We start from the raw sequence: 17,178 nt of genomic DNA on the forward strand, positions 1-17,178 counted from the left end.
CACTTATTAATTCAGTTTATTTCCTCAAAAATGGATTTATTTTGACTTTAATGCTGCTCTGAATATAAATAAATAAAAAAACCTAAACAGTATACAGTGTTATTTTGAGGTTGTAAGGAGGCCAAATTGATTAATATTAGAATGCAATTTAAACTAGTTTAGTTCTGTCCGATTAATTTTTGTCTTTAGCTCCATAAGGGGTTACTAGGGTAAATGCATTGCTCATGTATGCTATGTAGCACTGAATTTATAAACATAAATTTGTATTTTTTACTTATGAGTTGGCACCCCTACCCAGTCAGATCCCTACAATATCTGTTATATGTAATTGTTCTAGCATGGGTACAATTCTTTATTAAATCTTACATTACCTCACCTGGTATGTCTATAAATGCAATCAGTTTCATCATTTACTATTTACTGATCTATTAATGTTTTGTTTTGTTTAGTTAGCGTAATCTAGAGGCCTTTGCCTTTCATATGAGCCACTTCTGATACCAAATGATCAACTAGAAGTCAAGTTAATCTCTCATGCAGAGGCGACAAGACTTTTGTCAGGCAGTGTACATAGCCTACCATGTAGATTATCATCTTCAACATTCATATGTGCCAAGACATTAATCAAAAGCTGATATCGTCTTTGTTTGTTTGACTTTATTAAATATTCACCTCAGTGTTATTATAGACTCTTAAATACTGTTATTGTATTTACCGATACTTTCAGAATGAGATATCTGGTACTTTTATTAGCTTTTATTTAGTATTTTCAGTTATTACTTTATTTAATTTTAATTTAACTCTCGAATGTAAGGGGCACAAAATGCTAAAGTTAAAGCTGACCATAGTATAGCTTTATCATGCAACAAAAAGGGAATATTAAAACAAAAACCATACAGAAAATAGAAATAAACATTGAGTACAGTATAATTAGTTCTCTCTTGGGCAACATGGTGGCTCAGTGGTTAGCACTGTCGTCTCACAGCAAGAAGGTTGTTGGTTTGAGTCCCGGCTGGGTCAGTTGGCATTTCTGTGTGAAGTTTGCACGTTCTCCCTGTGTTTGCGTGGGTTTCCTCCGGGTGCTCTGGTTTCCCCCACAGTCCAAAGACTTGCGCTATAGGTGAATTGGGTAAGCTAAATTGGCCGTAGTGTATGAGTGTAAATGAGTGTGCATGGATGTTTTCCAGTACTGGGTTGCAGCTGGAAGCATCCTCTGTGTAAAACATATGTTGGATAAGTTGGCGGTTCATTTCGCTGTGGCATCCCCTGCTAAATAAATGGACTAAGCCAAAGGAAAATCTCTCTTGTATTTGATTAGTGGCCTTTCATTAGTGCAACATGTTCTCTCACATTAAATCCAGCATACATACATTACATATGCTCTGGAAATCTTTATCCACACATGACATCAATATATTTTAATAAAGGTCAAAGGCATAATTATGGTCAGCACATCACTTTTGTCCTTTTATATTTAGTTAACATTAACACTGACCCACAGCTGGGCATAAAGCACTCATATGTCAAGTTTTGTGGAAGTGTAGCATCATGTATGTCATTTTGCTTTTGATTTACAACACTCATTTCATCCAGCCCACATCATAAAGCCTAATTTGTATGGCAATCTTCAGATTTGCCTATTGATTTAAACGAGACATTCAGATTGCGCCTCTCATGGCACATAATGATCTGCGCATCTGTAATTGAAGCTCTTCACTCACGTCCCATAGTATTCGCTCCGAGCCGTGAATGGAGAGTGTGGTTTCAAGTGTCTAGACTCTGAGTCACTCTGCTTTGCAAAGCGCGGATTTCGTGCTCCGTCTGACACTGTCAAGAATGTATTTTCAGCAGATCTCTCCTGTTTGGAGCTCCTCCGTCTCCAGGGTGCGACAGCAATAAAGAGTTCAAACTGAGTCAGTTGTGTCTTGATGTTGTAGCCATGCGTGCACAAGCAAACACAAAAGACTCATACTGAGAATATAAGGGGAACATCTTTTTTTTGTTGTATTTTAGCTTGAAGGCTGTGATTTGAAGTATTTTTGATGGTTAGGAAGTGATTTTTGTAACTACACCTGGTATTAAGATGTGTTTTAGTCAACTGGAACAGAAGTAGATGAGGGAGACACATTACTGTTTACACCTAGTATTTAAATCTGTTAGACACTTTTATGAAGAGAGGCTGTGTGTGTGTGTGTGTGTGTGTGTGTGTGTGTGTGTGTGTGTGTGTGTGCGAAAAGGTAAAAATATCTTTGTGATTTACTCTAAAAGCGCAACTATTTTACCTCTTTTTCAAGATTTACAATGAGTCTTTTGTGTCTCTAGAATGTGTCTGTAAAGTTTTAGCTCAAAACACCCATCAGATGATTTATTTTACCTTTCAGAATATTGGGATTTTCTGCGCTGAACACATGTTGCTGTTTTTGTTGTCAGTGCCTTTAATGCTTGTTCTCCCCGCCCACCGTTCCCATGTACCTGTCAGAGTGTGCCTCAATCCCTGCCTCATCTGTGTCAGATAAACAGCATTGTGACAGACATGAAGGAAGCAGAACAAAATGGGGCATTTTTGTGCTTAATCTTCCATCTTGAAGCAAATTGTCAGACTTTGACTGAAGATTACTGAAACACGGAATAATTGTTCAACTACAAAATAACAATGTGCTCTAGCAAAATAGAATTAATACATTTTGATAGACATCACATAGACTTTCATTCATTCATTCACTTTGCTTTGGCTTAATCTCTACATCAGGGGTCGCCACTGTGGAATGAACCGCCAACTTATCCAGCATATGTTTTATGCAGCGGATGCCCTTCCAGCCACAACCCAGTACTGGGAAACACCATACCCACTCATTCACACACACACACACACACACACACACACACACACACACACACACACACACACACACACACACACACACACACACTCACACTGCAGCCAGTTTAGTTTCTTTAATTCACATGTCTTTGGACTGTGGGGGAAACTGGAGCATCCAGAGGAAACCCACACGAACATGGTGAGAACATGCAAACTTTACACAGAAATGGGACTTAAACCAGTGACCTTCTTCCTATTTAGGCGACAGTGCTAACCACTAGGCCACCGTGCCACCCTCACATAGACTTACCTTACCTTTTAAAAAATAAAAATAAATTAAATGCTAAAGCAGTGAAGTTTTGTTATTTATTACTCACAGTTCCAGAGCCCTGAGACCTTTGTTCATCTTCAGATCACAAATGAAGATATTATAGATGAAATCAGAGAGCTCTCTCATCCTTAATCGACAGCAGTAGACCAGAGAAGTTTAGAAAAGGTCTAAACATTCCATGTGACTTCAACTGTAATCATAAAAAGCTTCATGAACACTTTTGTGTGGCAAAAAACTGTAAATATATATCTTTAGCCTATATCTTTTCTACTGTTTTTTTTGCCACACAAAAATGTTCTTGGAACTTCTAGTAATAATCCGTGTTCTGAAGATGAACGAAAGTCTCAGGAGATTGGAACGACATGAAGGTGAGTAATTTTCATTTTTAGCTGAGCTAATACTTTCAATATGCTTTAAAATCTGCGTAAGGCAGGTAAAGATATATAGTTTTATTTCATTTATTTCTGATGAGTTCCTGCAGCTTGTATGTTATTATCTACAAATTAAATTTGTTAAACAAATATTTCGGAATATCAAAACTACAAAACCATCATATGACAACCAAAACAACATCTTCAGGACGAAATGTGCACATAGGGTTGTGAGATGTGAAGCATAGGGTTTCTTTACAAAGTCACATCGCCACCTACTGGTCTGGCTGGCATGAATAATACAGCATTTTTAACTGTTTATGTGGATCCACATGAACAAAGATTGTTCTGACATAGCTGACATCTGTTTTGCAGTAATATCACAGTTGTGTTTCCTGTTTATGAAACTATAACCCCCACTGACATTCATCATCTTAACAATTTAATTATTTTTTGTTTACCTCTGTTTAATTGATGCATATTCGTCAGAGAGTTTAAATTCAGTATTAAACAGTATTAAATACAAAGAATCACAAGACATCAACTGTTCCAATCTATCGGCAGAAAACAATTAGTTCACATTTTCTTTCTCTCTGAATTAAACAATACAATTATATATTATTGCATCAAGAACAATATAAAAAACACAAAACACAAATAAAATAATAATAATAAAGATAAATAAAATAACACTAAAGATAAAAGGAACAATAAATAAATTATTAATTAATTAAAAAAAACATAAACATGCATATTTTCTCTGTGCTCTCCATTCATAACTAAACAAGGTTATTTATTTATTTATTTATTTATTTATTTATTTATTTATTTATTTATTTATTTATTCATTCATTCATTAATTTTTTAAATTGTGGGAGAAAGGTTTGCCAAATAGTGTCAAATCTTTCAGTATTACCCCAAACTGTTTACCTAATCTTGAATTGAATTATTTTTTAAATATCTTCTTACACACTTCACACATCAAAAGATGTCACACAGGTTTGGAGCAACATGAGTTTTATGTCAGGATGATGACAGACCATTTCAAGTCATGACCGCAAATTACAGTGAAGGGTGGGAGTGTTAGTGTCCAAACAAAAGTCTTTCTGTTTTCTGTCCAGCTACGATTCTGTCTGACCCCAGGACAGGGTCTTAGGTGGCAAAACAAAGTCCACACCCCGGCAAGGCTGTGAAACGGACATGTTTTCACAGAGGGATTTACCACAGTGTTGCCAAGCTGTGGTCAGCTTTGTTGCTGACTGTCTGTTTTGTCTTTGTTTATCCAGTAGTAAAGAAAACAGAGAGGAAAGAATTCCGTCTTTGGGTGGACAAGAAAGAGGAGTTAGAGGCAATTACTCGAGCAAAAACAACACAAATTTAAGCCTCCATTCCACTATTGAAGGAGGGATTTGTAGTGCTCTGATGTTTTGCAGTACAGTGATGCTCACTTCATGAACAAACTCAAACTGTTTTCATTTAGAAAAGTCTTAAGGTTAAAAAACTACACTGTAATAAAGGCTGGCTTCCACACAATAGATAACAACATGAAGGAATTAAGTTAACTTATTAGTTTTTATAAATGTAAAAATTAAAATCAAATTAAAATCAAGTTTTTTAGATGTGATTATCAGTATTGTTAGTTTTTAAGATATCTATCAGCTAGTGTGCTTTAAAACATAACCTCAAACAAGGGCTGGGCGATTTGGCCTAAAATCAAAATCTCGATTAATTGAACATTTTAACTTGATTACGATTAATGATCCATTCTTTTATTTAAATATTTATTTTTTTGCCCTCTCCATGCCACCAACACCCGTCTATGCTACCAGTTTTACCAATCACTGAGCTTGCTCTCATTTTTTTGAGAGGTCAGCGTCGGCATTAGTAACGGCGTGGGGTATGCGAATGCGTGAAGGTTGCGCCAGACCATATGCTGCGCTCGACGCAGAAGTGTAAACAGAGCAGGGTCACATGACACACAGTAGGAAAAGTAATTGAAAAAATGTACCTGGAAAAATTTGATCAATTTAGGTTCTGAATGTCGATTTCGATTACTTTTCGATTAATCGTCCTACCTCAAACTACACTTTCTCATCAAATCATCAAACTAATCAAATGCTCCCTATCTGACATGCCCCGACCCTTCAAGATGCTTATCATTTGCTTTTCATTTGATGCACTTGAGCTCAACTGCTCTCACTGCAGAGTGGTGATAAAACAAAACGCTATTTGCTATTGGCTGTTTTTTAAAAAGGGGAGGAGCCACACTATGTCCCACCCTCTCTTCATGTTTCGACTGAGATTACGTCAAACATCGAATAAAAATGCATATTTCAAAGCACTTTATGGGACTTTTAAATGGATTGAACATAAAAGTTACGCACCCAAACACTTCAAGAATTTGTGTCATTTCAGTTCAGTTAAAAAAGGTAGTTTTTTCAAACAGCAAATGTCATTTTTTTAGTGTACTGACATTTGTTTGTATAAATGACCACTTGGAAATTCTGCATTTACTGTATTCATTATGAGTAAAATGTTGAGAAATGTTGAAGAAATGTCATCCATAGTTAACAGAATAAAAAAGTTTTAATCAGACTAGGGCTGCACGATATTGAAAAAATCTGACATTGAGATATTTTATTTATCTGCGATATATATTTCGATATGAGAGTAGTTTCAACAGATCATTAATGTTGCAACATAGGCTAATTATGTGAATTATGTTGCCAGAGTATGGCTGCATTTTGTCTTTAAAATGAATAATACAGGGCGGAATGATGCCGTTCCTTTTCACGCTTACTGCTTACCTCCGTTTGGACGACTTTTCCGCTGTTTGTCCAGTAGCTCACCATGTACCGTGGCGTACTTGTAATATGAAGCGGAGTTGACCGTGATGATGGGGTTCGAGTCTAACAAAGAACAGTTTGAGAAATTGGGTAAGACAAAAACAAAAGCCAAAAATAACATAAACAAGTAAAAAAACAGGATGAGAATGTGGTAAAATCTCAAAACATGGTAAAAATCAGGGTGCCGCAAGGACTTTTTCTTTTCTGGATTGCTTTTGAAAACACTGTCGGTTGGGTTTAGGGAAGTGGGTGGGCACTGGTTAATCTGTGTTTTTGAAAACATTATCGGTTGGGTTTAAGGTAGGAGGAGAGTGGGTCAGTCGATCAGTCAGTCAGTCGAGAGCGGCCTCTGGTTGATTTACGTGAGAACAACAGGCACGAATGGCACTCGCGAGAGACATTTTTGATCTTAAAAAGCATACACAGTGGCCTCTGACTGATTCGCGAAAACAAAAACGACAAAAAAAGGGTATTTGCGCTCTCCAGAAATGTATATGGGGTACATATTCAGAATGATCCTGAGTTGTAATTTAGATGGATTGTTGTGGATTTGTAAAGGTGTGAATCATGTATAATAAAATTATAAATAAATTACAACCAAAAATAATTACAATAGTGCAGCGAAAAATGTAAGATAAAAAGCTTTTATGATTTTAAAGTCAAACAGTATTCAGGTACAGAAATTAAATAATTAAATTAAAATAACACTGTACAGCCTTCATTGTATTAGTTGAGTAAAATTACTCTTCATTAAAGTTACATATGTACATTTTTGAGCCTGAATGCTTTAAACTCTCTTAAAATCACATGCAAGTTGTAAAGTTTCGCTCCATTATGGTTACAATTTGCTGTGACTCACAAATGTCATGTACTGTCAACATTGTTGATGATCCACTACAATCCTAACTCAAGATTGCGTATCCTGTTATGTGACTATTGCGGACACACATTTTGATATTGATGCTGAAACGATATATTGTGTAGCCCTAACTCAAACTGTATAATTCATAAATCCAGAGAATTTTTTAGTGGTCTCCAGTGGTCTCATCTATTTCCATAGATGTATATACAGATGTTTTTTCTTCAGACATTTACCACATAAAGTTGTTCTGAACCAGTATGATGTGCTTCTCGTGAGGAAACCAAAGGAAGATATTTTGGAAAAACAATAATGTTTACTTTATTGTTTCAATGAAAGTCAGTTGGAGCCAATATTGTTTTTAGCTTCGCAGTCTTTGATTATATTTTTCCACAAAACACACTACTACAAGGTGCTCTTTTGTGAATGTTTGCTTTAAGAATGAAAAATAAGATTTGGATAAAGGTGTGAAATCTGTTTATTTTAAGTGGTAGCGTGCTGCAGTCTTTTTAAATACTTGAGCTCTTTGTTTGGGATTTCATAAAAAAAAAAGCTTCTTGATCCAAAGATAACGTCCGTCAGTGTTGTTATTGTTATAGTTGTGGTTTTGACTATTGATATTGTTTCAAATTTAGAAAACCATTGAAAAGTGTTGTTGGTGGAACTGGTCCTTGATATAGAATGTTCCTAATTTTATCTGCTTGGTTATTATTTCTTATACGATCACATTTATTGAATATAATTCACAAGGCTGCAATTATGAAGAGCAGAATATCTGATTACAGCATACCCATAAAGATCTTAAAGAGTCCAGAGCTTGATCTTGTAGCTGTTAAAACCTCTTGAACATAATGGTTGTTTTCTGACCCTTGTAACTTGACCTGCAGAGATCAAAGCGCGGGATGGCAGAGGTTTGCAGGACAGCAGCTGTAAAGAGGGAGAATCACTGCTGGTCACACCATAGTTCATTGTACTCCACACACAGTGCTTGTTTATTAGTTTTGCTCTCAATTAAGGGTCTTTCGGATTAGTTTTGACAACTTTGCTCACAATTCATTGTTATAGTGTTGCAGATCAATCTTAAAGGAATAAAATATGCTGCCTCATTAATGTTTATGCTCATAACACTGAAAAAGAAAGGATTCATTGGATTTTACTAAAGGTAAGTGGTTGAAAACAGTTTATATGAGCTGAAATGAAACAAACAAATTAAGCTTAATGTTACTAAATTTGATTTGTTTTTTTGAATTCAACCCATATAAATTGTTTGCGAACACTTATCTTAATTTTTTTAATTTTTTAAAAATCCAATGAATTATTTTTTTCAGTGTATTAAGATATAATAATAATAATAATAACCCCTTTAATATAATAATAAAAATAACAATAATAATAATAACAATAATTATTATTATTATATTAAAGAGAATATAATTATTATTATTATTATTATATTACAGGGATTATTATTATTATTATTATTATTATTATTATTATTATTATTATTATTATTATTATTATTATTATTATTATTATTATTATTACAATCTTATGGATAAAATCAGATTTTATAGCATGGACGATCAGTTAATGCTCAAATCATTTTGTTGATGTCCCAGAAATCCTCTCATTATCTGTTGTATTTTGAACTCCAAAGTGATGCAATGGCCAGAAAAAAAGGAAAGCGTGAAGGAGCATAATCTCCAAGCAGTAATCCTCCGATGCTTTATGTGGCAGAGTCCTATTGGTGTGCTAAAACAGGGCAGTGCAAATGAGAGACAGGTCATGACAAGTCCTTGGAATTGCCTTTGTCTGCTTTGAGAAAGCACTTTGCCCCTAAGCGCTAATCTCAGCCCCTCTAATTTCTACAATAAGGTCTCATGCTCGCAAATAGCGTCAGATCCCTCTGCTATAGCAATTCACCATGCTGTCATCTGGAGGAAAAGTGTGTCATAAATTTCCAGGTGGCATGTTCATAGTCAGTTCATGTTATTCTGGTCATTTCAATGACTATGAGAGTGCTCATGCATGAGGAAATATAACTATATATATTAACTATATTACAAGGTGGACATTTTGCATGAATTCAGCTATTTCCCTTGCCAGCTTTTAGTCTATAAATAAGAATAGCAGATAGCAGATGGAGGTGTAGAAAACCTTGAACAAAGCTAGTAACAAGTGTTCAAGGTGTTACTTCAGACTTGTGAGCTCATTTTATGTTCTCGGTTTTCTTTGTGTGGCTATTTAGTAACGTTTTCACTTGAATTTATGCAGACTGAGACAAAATAATTACTTGTATTTTCACAGTTGCTCTTTCAAAAGCACAGAGGAAAGTTGAGAGGAATGCTGGATGCCGAGGTCAGTAACTTGCTAAGTAAACACTGCTGACACTTAACGTTTGTTTGACCATGACTGTTGACGTAAAGAAGTAGCTCACATAAAACAAAGCACATTTTCATTTAAACTCTATACTTTTTATTCATTTTAAAGCAAAGTTCACTAAAATGGAGCTGACTTTCTTTTTCGGTATACATTAATGATTTTATGTGAAAAATCGTGGTCCTTTGTGATTTGTAAAATGTTAATCAACAGCAAAAACATAACAGACGTACATGGTGAAATTAAATTAAAGGCTCATGACGATTCACTGAAGCCTTGTGAAAGACAATGATTGGTTTGTGGGAAAAACTGAATTGTTAGCAATATTAGCCTCTTTCCTATTTTAACCTTAACTATTTGTCTATTTTATGTATCTTAGATCAATCAATATATTTAGTGGACTACTTTAAAGATACCTTCATGTTACTTACCATCTTCATTAGTGAGTTATTTCATTCATTTATGTATTTGTTTCATGTTTCCCCCTCTACAAATCTTCAGAAATAATATGTGGTTCAGTGTTGTGCAGAGGAACGACATACAATTTTAGAAACACACGATTTCTGTAGGCTAAATCATGACTGGATTTTCATTTTTGAGTGTACTGTGCCTTTAAATATACTCCGAGAACCCACAATTCTTACTTTAGCAAACACTTAACACGTGTTGGTGAACTCCTTCTCATTTAAGAGATAAAAGGAGTCGTTTACCATAAACTCTCAAGTATTGCACTAAGAGTAAATCATTCTTGTCTCCGTCGTTTAAGTTAGAAACCATATGGTTGTTACGGACGCCACAGCCTCACCTGTCCGCTTTACAGACGAAACCATTTGAATAACCTACTGTGAAAACCTGGATTTTTTATCGCCAGATAGGCGATTTTATATACAGTCGAATAATTGTTTGCATATATTAAACTGTACTATATTATATAGCAATTTTATTCCTTTTAAATGTTATGGTATTTATGAGTGGCACACCCCCGTCAACGTGATGGTTTCTTCCTTATTGCCTGGAGGGCTCGTAGAAATTACTGCTTGAGAGAGTTGCTACGTCTGCAGTAGAAACACTGTAAACATTTGACGTCGTGCATAAAAAATTACTTAAACACCAACGTGTTAATATATTCGGACATGCAATGAATTAAGCACATGTTTTTTTTTCCTTTGTCCTTTTTGTGGATATCTTCTTCGCGACTTCATTTGGTCGAGGTAAGTCCTTTAAACTGCGCACTGAAGCGAAAAGTTTCTCCTGGAGCTCAAGCGAGTCATACTTAAAAACTTGACAGAGTTATAAATTTATATTTATTTCGTTTGACATATGTTTGTTGTTTAGTAGATTGTAAGTGATAACAGTCTGTAAAATGAAAATCTCAGTGATGTGTAGCAGCTCACTTAGTCACACATAACATTACTTTTACAAGTGTAGATTAACTGTACGTTCTTTATTTAGAGTTTTTTGTTGTTTTGAGAGATCTGATTTAGGTATGATGAGATTAGATGATTAGATATTCATATGCATTAGTCACAGCTGTGTATACAGTCTCACCTGCCTGCCACAGCTGTCCTTAACATGTCAGTTCACACACTGTTTCATTGTATAGTGGTTAACAGTCAGATCAGCCATTTAAATAGAAAATCAAGTTGACAGCTTTGTTGATATATTTTTTGTTGGCTTTTTTGGTAAGCTACCTAATTAGTTATTCCAAACTTATACATATATACAGTTGAAGTCAGAATTATTAGCCCCCCATTGATTTATTTATTTTTTTTTAAATATTTTCACAGTATGACTGACAATATTTCTTCTTCTCGAGAAAGTTTTGTTTGTTTTATTTTGGCTAGAATAAAAGCAGCTTTTTTTTGAAAAACCTTTTTAAGGTCAAAATTATTAGACCCTTTAAGCTATTTTTTTTTCCGACTGTCTACAGAACAAACCATCGTTATACAATAGCTTGCCTAATTACTATAACCTGCTGAGTTAACATAATTAACCCAATTAAGCCTTTAAATGTCACTTTAAGCTGTATAGAAGTGTCTTGATAAATATCTAGTAAAATATTATTTACTGTCATCATGGCAGAGAAAAAATAAATCAGTTATTAGAAATGAGTTATTAAAACTATTTAGAAATGTGTTAAAAAAATCTTCTCTCCGTTAAACAGAAATTGGGGAAAAAATAAACAATGGACTAATAGTTCTGACTTCAACTGTATATATATATATATATATATATATATATATATATATATATATATATATATATATATATATATATATATAGAGAGAGAGAGAGAGAGAGAGAGAGAGAGAGAGAGAGAGAGAGAGAGAGAGAGAGAGAGATTAGTAGAAATTTACAGTAATTTTTTTTTCTCCATGCAATGAAGATTCATTGAGTTTTACAGTAGTAGCATTAAGGATCGCTAATGATATACTTTTAGGGTGATGTACCCATTTAAGACAGAATTTCTGCTGATTTTGCATCAAAAATTGTAACAGGTATAGTTTCACAAAAGTGGCAATGTCCTAAAAAAATGGACAATAAAATCTTTATTAAAATCAAAGATTTAAAGATGATGTCCCATTTTTGTGTCCACATGAAATTAAATGTACAAAAGAGACTTTAAATACAATGAAAACATTAAATGCAAGTGTATAGTGTTAAAAAACGTATATTCCTGAAATGTTCAGCATAAAATGTATGTATACATATTCTCACTCATGTATACATATTCATTGAAATATCTAAAATAATATGGGATCAAATAAAATTTTTATCACATTTCAAATGATTAAGAATGTGTAATACATAAACTGGTAAAGCAGGCAAAGTATAATGCTTTAAAATGACAATAAATAAGGTGGCTCAGTGGTTAGCACTGTCGTCTCAGAGCAAGAAGGTTGCTGACTCGTGTCCCGGCTGGGTTAGTTGGCATTTCTGTATGGAGTTTGCATGTTTTCCCTATGTTTGCATGGGTTTCCTAATCTTTTTTCACTTGTGTTATTTTATTTTGTGTATCATTGTTTTGTGAGAGACAGTGCTATCCAGTAGGAGTGTTGCTTCCCTGTTTCCCACCTTATCTCGCAAACATGTTTTGTCCCGGGACATTGGGTGCTGCTTTCTCATCAAATTCCCATAAATCCCTTCTTTATATCTTTCTCTCACTCGTCGTTCTTAAATAATTCGCATCAGGGTTTGATCTCAGAGCATTTACCCTCACATCATGCTCTCTGTCAGCTCTCAAGAATCGAGGTGTGTGATATCTGTTAACGTGCATGTGTTCACCAGATGTGCTCATAGTGTTTTGAAGGGTCTTATTTGTTCTATTGCACATATAAGTGATTATGACAGCCATTTGTTTTGAATAGTTTGCCCTATGTGTTTATACCCCTATACTTACACTTGCTTTTTATTGTTGTTTACTACGCACATGGTGGTTTTATGTCTTGTTTTGTTGAGTGCATTCCCAGCCACCCATTGTACCACATGACCTACGCCACTTCCTCACAAACAAAAATGCATTCTGCTTGTTCTGCCAGCAGGATTTATACCCCAAGTATGGTTCAGGAACAAATAGCTTTGTGACATGTGATATTTAAAGCTTTATTTGTGGTATCATGAGTACTAATGTGCAAGTATTTTTATGTTTCAGGCTAATAAAGGCGCTGACACTGAATTAAAATAATAATATAGTGAACATTTATTTTAAAATGTATATTCCTGGAAATATAAATTATGGGTTTTATTATGACATAACATTAAGCAGAATTATTTCAGTTTTCAGAAAATTTCATTAGTGATTTAGCACAGCCTACTCAATATGATGTAACATAAATAGACCATTTCAAAGTGGTCATGTCATTGGCCCATAAACATTTCCTGTTTGTTATCAAACTTTCATAACTGTAACAAGAGGTAATTCAATCATAACTTAATGTTAAAACAGCTATCATAACATTAGTTATCAATATGTGGCTCTTTTTGGATTGTACGTTGAAATACCTTGGGACCATTGTTTTTGTTTACATCCCTCAGAATGGTCTATAGAGTTGAAGTCAGAATTATTAGCCCTCCTGAATTATTAGCACCCCTGTTTATTTTTATACACAATATAGTTTTAATAACTAATTTCCAATAACTGATTTCTTTTATTTTTGCTATCATGACAGTACATAATATTTTACTAGATATTTTTCAAGACACTTTATACAGCTTAAAGTACAATTTAAAAGGCTTAACTAGGTTAATTAGACAAGTTAGGGTTATTAGGCAAGTCATTGTATAACGATTGTTTGTTCTGTAGGATATCGAAAAAAAAAAATAGCTTAAGGGGGGTAATAATATTGACTTTAAAATGGCTTTAAAAATTTTTTTTAAATGCGTTTCTTCTAGCCAAAATAAAACAAATGAAACTTTCTCCAGAAGAAAAAATAATATAGGAAATACTGTGAAATATTCCATGCTCTGTTATTTATTGTTTGGGAAATATTTTATAAAAGAAGAAGAAAAAAAGTCGCAGAAAGATGGCTGTATTGTGATGTTATTTTTACACCGATATTGTCACGTTTGTTAGTAAACACACTGTTTAGAGAAGATGTTTGTTTGCCTGTTATTGAAGAAATATTAATGATTCTTTTAACCAAAATGTTAAAAGATATTTACCTTTAGTCTTAGCAGATGCTTTTATCTAAAGTGACTTACAGTGAGTTAGGGGTGAAGGGATTCATCATAAAGACACAGTAATCTCAAGTGCAGAAAATATGGTGCCTTTTGAATGTCACATTAAGAATGTGATTTAATATACAGAATATAATAATTCTAGAGTTATTGCAGACATAAAAAATATTCCACACTATCGATTTGTGTTGGGAAAACTTGAAGGAATTAAGTTTCCTCATTTATTTTTTACAAATTTAAATGGACTGAACGTAAAACAATTGAGCTTAAGAATTGTGTTTTAACTCATTTTAAATAAGTAGTTGGTACAAACAGCTAATTTTTTTGAGTGTATGTCTTTCTTCAGAAACATTTGAAAATTGGTTGTTGTGACATTGATTGAACCAATACATTTTATTAGTTTTTCCTGTTTGTTTACAAGAAACCAGTGTTTTGGGGTCTTGAAAATGGAAGCATTTGCAACGGGTTTTAAAACAGCAGTGTGGCACTACAAGTGTAAAGTTTTGCACAACGTTATAGCCACCTACTGAACTGCCATACATAATACTGCATTTTTAAAGATTGCATTGACAATGTTGTTGACTGAACTCAAATCTTTAAAAGATACAATGAAAAACTGCTTCATTTAAGTACACAATTGTCATGTAAACTTTTTCTAAGTCAGAGTATCTCAAAAGACAAAACGTGAAAAACCCAGATAAGCATCAGCAAGTTACATTTTAGAATTTCAGCTGATTTACAAAAAGAAGAGTTATTTTCATGAAAATGTGGTACTACATCTATTTATGTTGCTTCAAAGTCATGTCTTCTAGTCATGACCATCAGAGAATCTCATAGACTGTAAAATATATGGACGGAGTATCCGTGACGTCACCCATAGGTTTCTGAAGAGCGCAAAAGAAGCCACAAGTAGGCGCGGCCAACCGTCGCCATTTTGTTCGCGCGTCATCGCACCCACGGCGGGATACCAAACAAGGGCAAAGAGGCGGAGAGTGGGCGGAGCTTGCTTAGACCTGGCAGACAGACTTTACTTTGGGAGAAACGCTTGATACTTTATTACCTGCGACTCGTTTGTGTTCTGACCACATGTGCTTGGCTGTACACTATATCAGTAAAGTGATTAGACTTTCAAAAACACTGTAGTAATACATTGAGCCACTAAACATTGCTCTTATGACGTTTTTCTACAGGAGGTAAACGCGAAATACTTCCAAACACTTCAGATGTGTGTGTGTGTTAGTAAATGCAAGACTATTGATAAAATCCAGCACAACACTGTATGACAACGCTTCAGGTGACTGTTCTAGAGCCTACAGCTAATCATTCTGTCACATTCTGGAGTGCTTTACAGGTCTAAAGAAAAATATAAATGATAAATGATCTTAAATCAAACAAATACATTTATAGAGATGGTATACAAGTATATAACTACTCACATGGGAAACGAGGCCACGTGAATGGTTTGTGAGCACAATTAAGTGCACACAGCATCCCACATCATCTGATAATTGTAAGAAATAAGTCCAAAAGGCAGCTGACTGTGTAAAGCCACATAAAACAGAACAAAAATATGATGAATATGCCGAGATCAGTGGCTAATCTGCCGGATTCAGCTGAGGTGAAGTGACGGCGACCAGCGAGACCTAGCTGTCACTCAAGTGGCCACGCCCTTAATTATGCAAACTTAAAATAACCTAATATAAAGGAAATGGATGAGTTATAAAAAAATTCACCCCCCTCACAGTTGTCATGGAGGGTAATAATAGCTATATGAACCAAAATCGTTCTTTGTACCAGGCTGTAAACACCTTTTTTTCTGCTGTAAAGTTGGCCATTCTAACAGTGGGCTCAATTGCACTTTGCTCTATTATGGAGCCAGGACTAGCGGAATTTTGATGAATTGCAGTTTCAGTTACTTCCGTATTGGCCTCCTGAGGGAGAGCGGGATGTTGCCGCTTGGAGAATCTGCAAACCCAGATTTGAACGTTCTTGTATCTTGTTGAGCAACTTGGATTACCCCAGTAAACCTGATATGGGCTCTTGCTTTCACACAGTGTGGTCATGTTACCTCCACATGATGATGTAACTTCTAGAAAGTAAAAAGAGAGGTATATAACTGCATAATGGATGATTTAGTGGCACAGCAGAGATTCAAGAATGGAAACGATCACTGTATTTTTTCATTTAATATGATAACACTATTATCCTTTCACAATGAATGTGTTCTGATGGGATTAAATTGCATTTTGTGGCAAAGCATGATTTTATATGGCATCATTTAGAGGACTGTGTTACAGAGAAAAGTCAAAACAAATGGATTCCGGAAACATTCAGGAAGTTATTAGCGTATTTTACTAATAAGTATGTTTATTTTTTCCTCTCCACAAAGGGCTCAGCAGTAAATTGAGAAGTCGCACAGTGGTTCCCACCACAGGCCTCTGGGATACTGCAGAACGTGGCCCTCAACGCTGGATGACATGTCTCACAGGACTCAAACTACAAGGTGATAAGACAAGAGGTGTTTAGATTAGTCTCCTTTGCAACTGTATTACACCTTGTTCATTAAATCTACTGTCTGATTCATCCACAGGAGCTGAGGATTGATCAAAATAGCTCAGTTTAGAAGACTTCCCATTACATTCTATGGAGGTCAAAGGTCGCGTAATCACTGCCATGGGCTTAGGATCACCTGGTGAGCATATTTTATTATGTATTTATTAGGGGTTGCACCTGACTTTAAAGCTCTCCCGTGACACTTTTTTTATTGACGTTGAGTAGTCGTGTTGCGCAAATCACGTGGTTTGACCTGAACTACATGGCAGCCTTATATATAACGGTAGGTTCACTGAATGAAACCAAAGAACATAGAATCACCAAGAGGCGACACTCTAGTGCGA

At 34.9% G+C, this 17,178-nt stretch overlaps 1 protein-coding gene across 3 annotated transcripts in view; it reads left to right on the forward strand.

Annotated features, from left to right (window-relative positions):
- Positions 1-17,178, forward strand: part of ccdc120b (coiled-coil domain containing 120b) — a 34,919-nt gene that overhangs the window by 1,384 nt on the left and 16,357 nt on the right. For 2 of the 3 annotated variants that reach the window (XM_056468458.1, XM_056468460.1), the window contains exons 2-3: positions 16,671-16,784; positions 16,872-16,973. In XM_056468458.1, coding sequence (XP_056324433.1) covers positions 16,925-16,973 — 49 coding nt within the window. In that variant the 5' untranslated portion in view covers positions 16,671-16,784; positions 16,872-16,924. Of the gene's footprint in view, positions 1-10,632; positions 10,816-16,670; positions 16,785-16,871; positions 16,974-17,178 lie in introns of those variants that run through there. The other variant, XM_056468459.1, reaches the window with a different exon arrangement.

The sequence above is a fragment of the Danio aesculapii genome, chromosome 11 (genome assembly GCF_903798145.1).
Source record: "Danio aesculapii chromosome 11, fDanAes4.1, whole genome shotgun sequence".
NCBI lineage: Eukaryota > Metazoa > Chordata > Actinopteri > Cypriniformes > Danionidae > Danio > Danio aesculapii.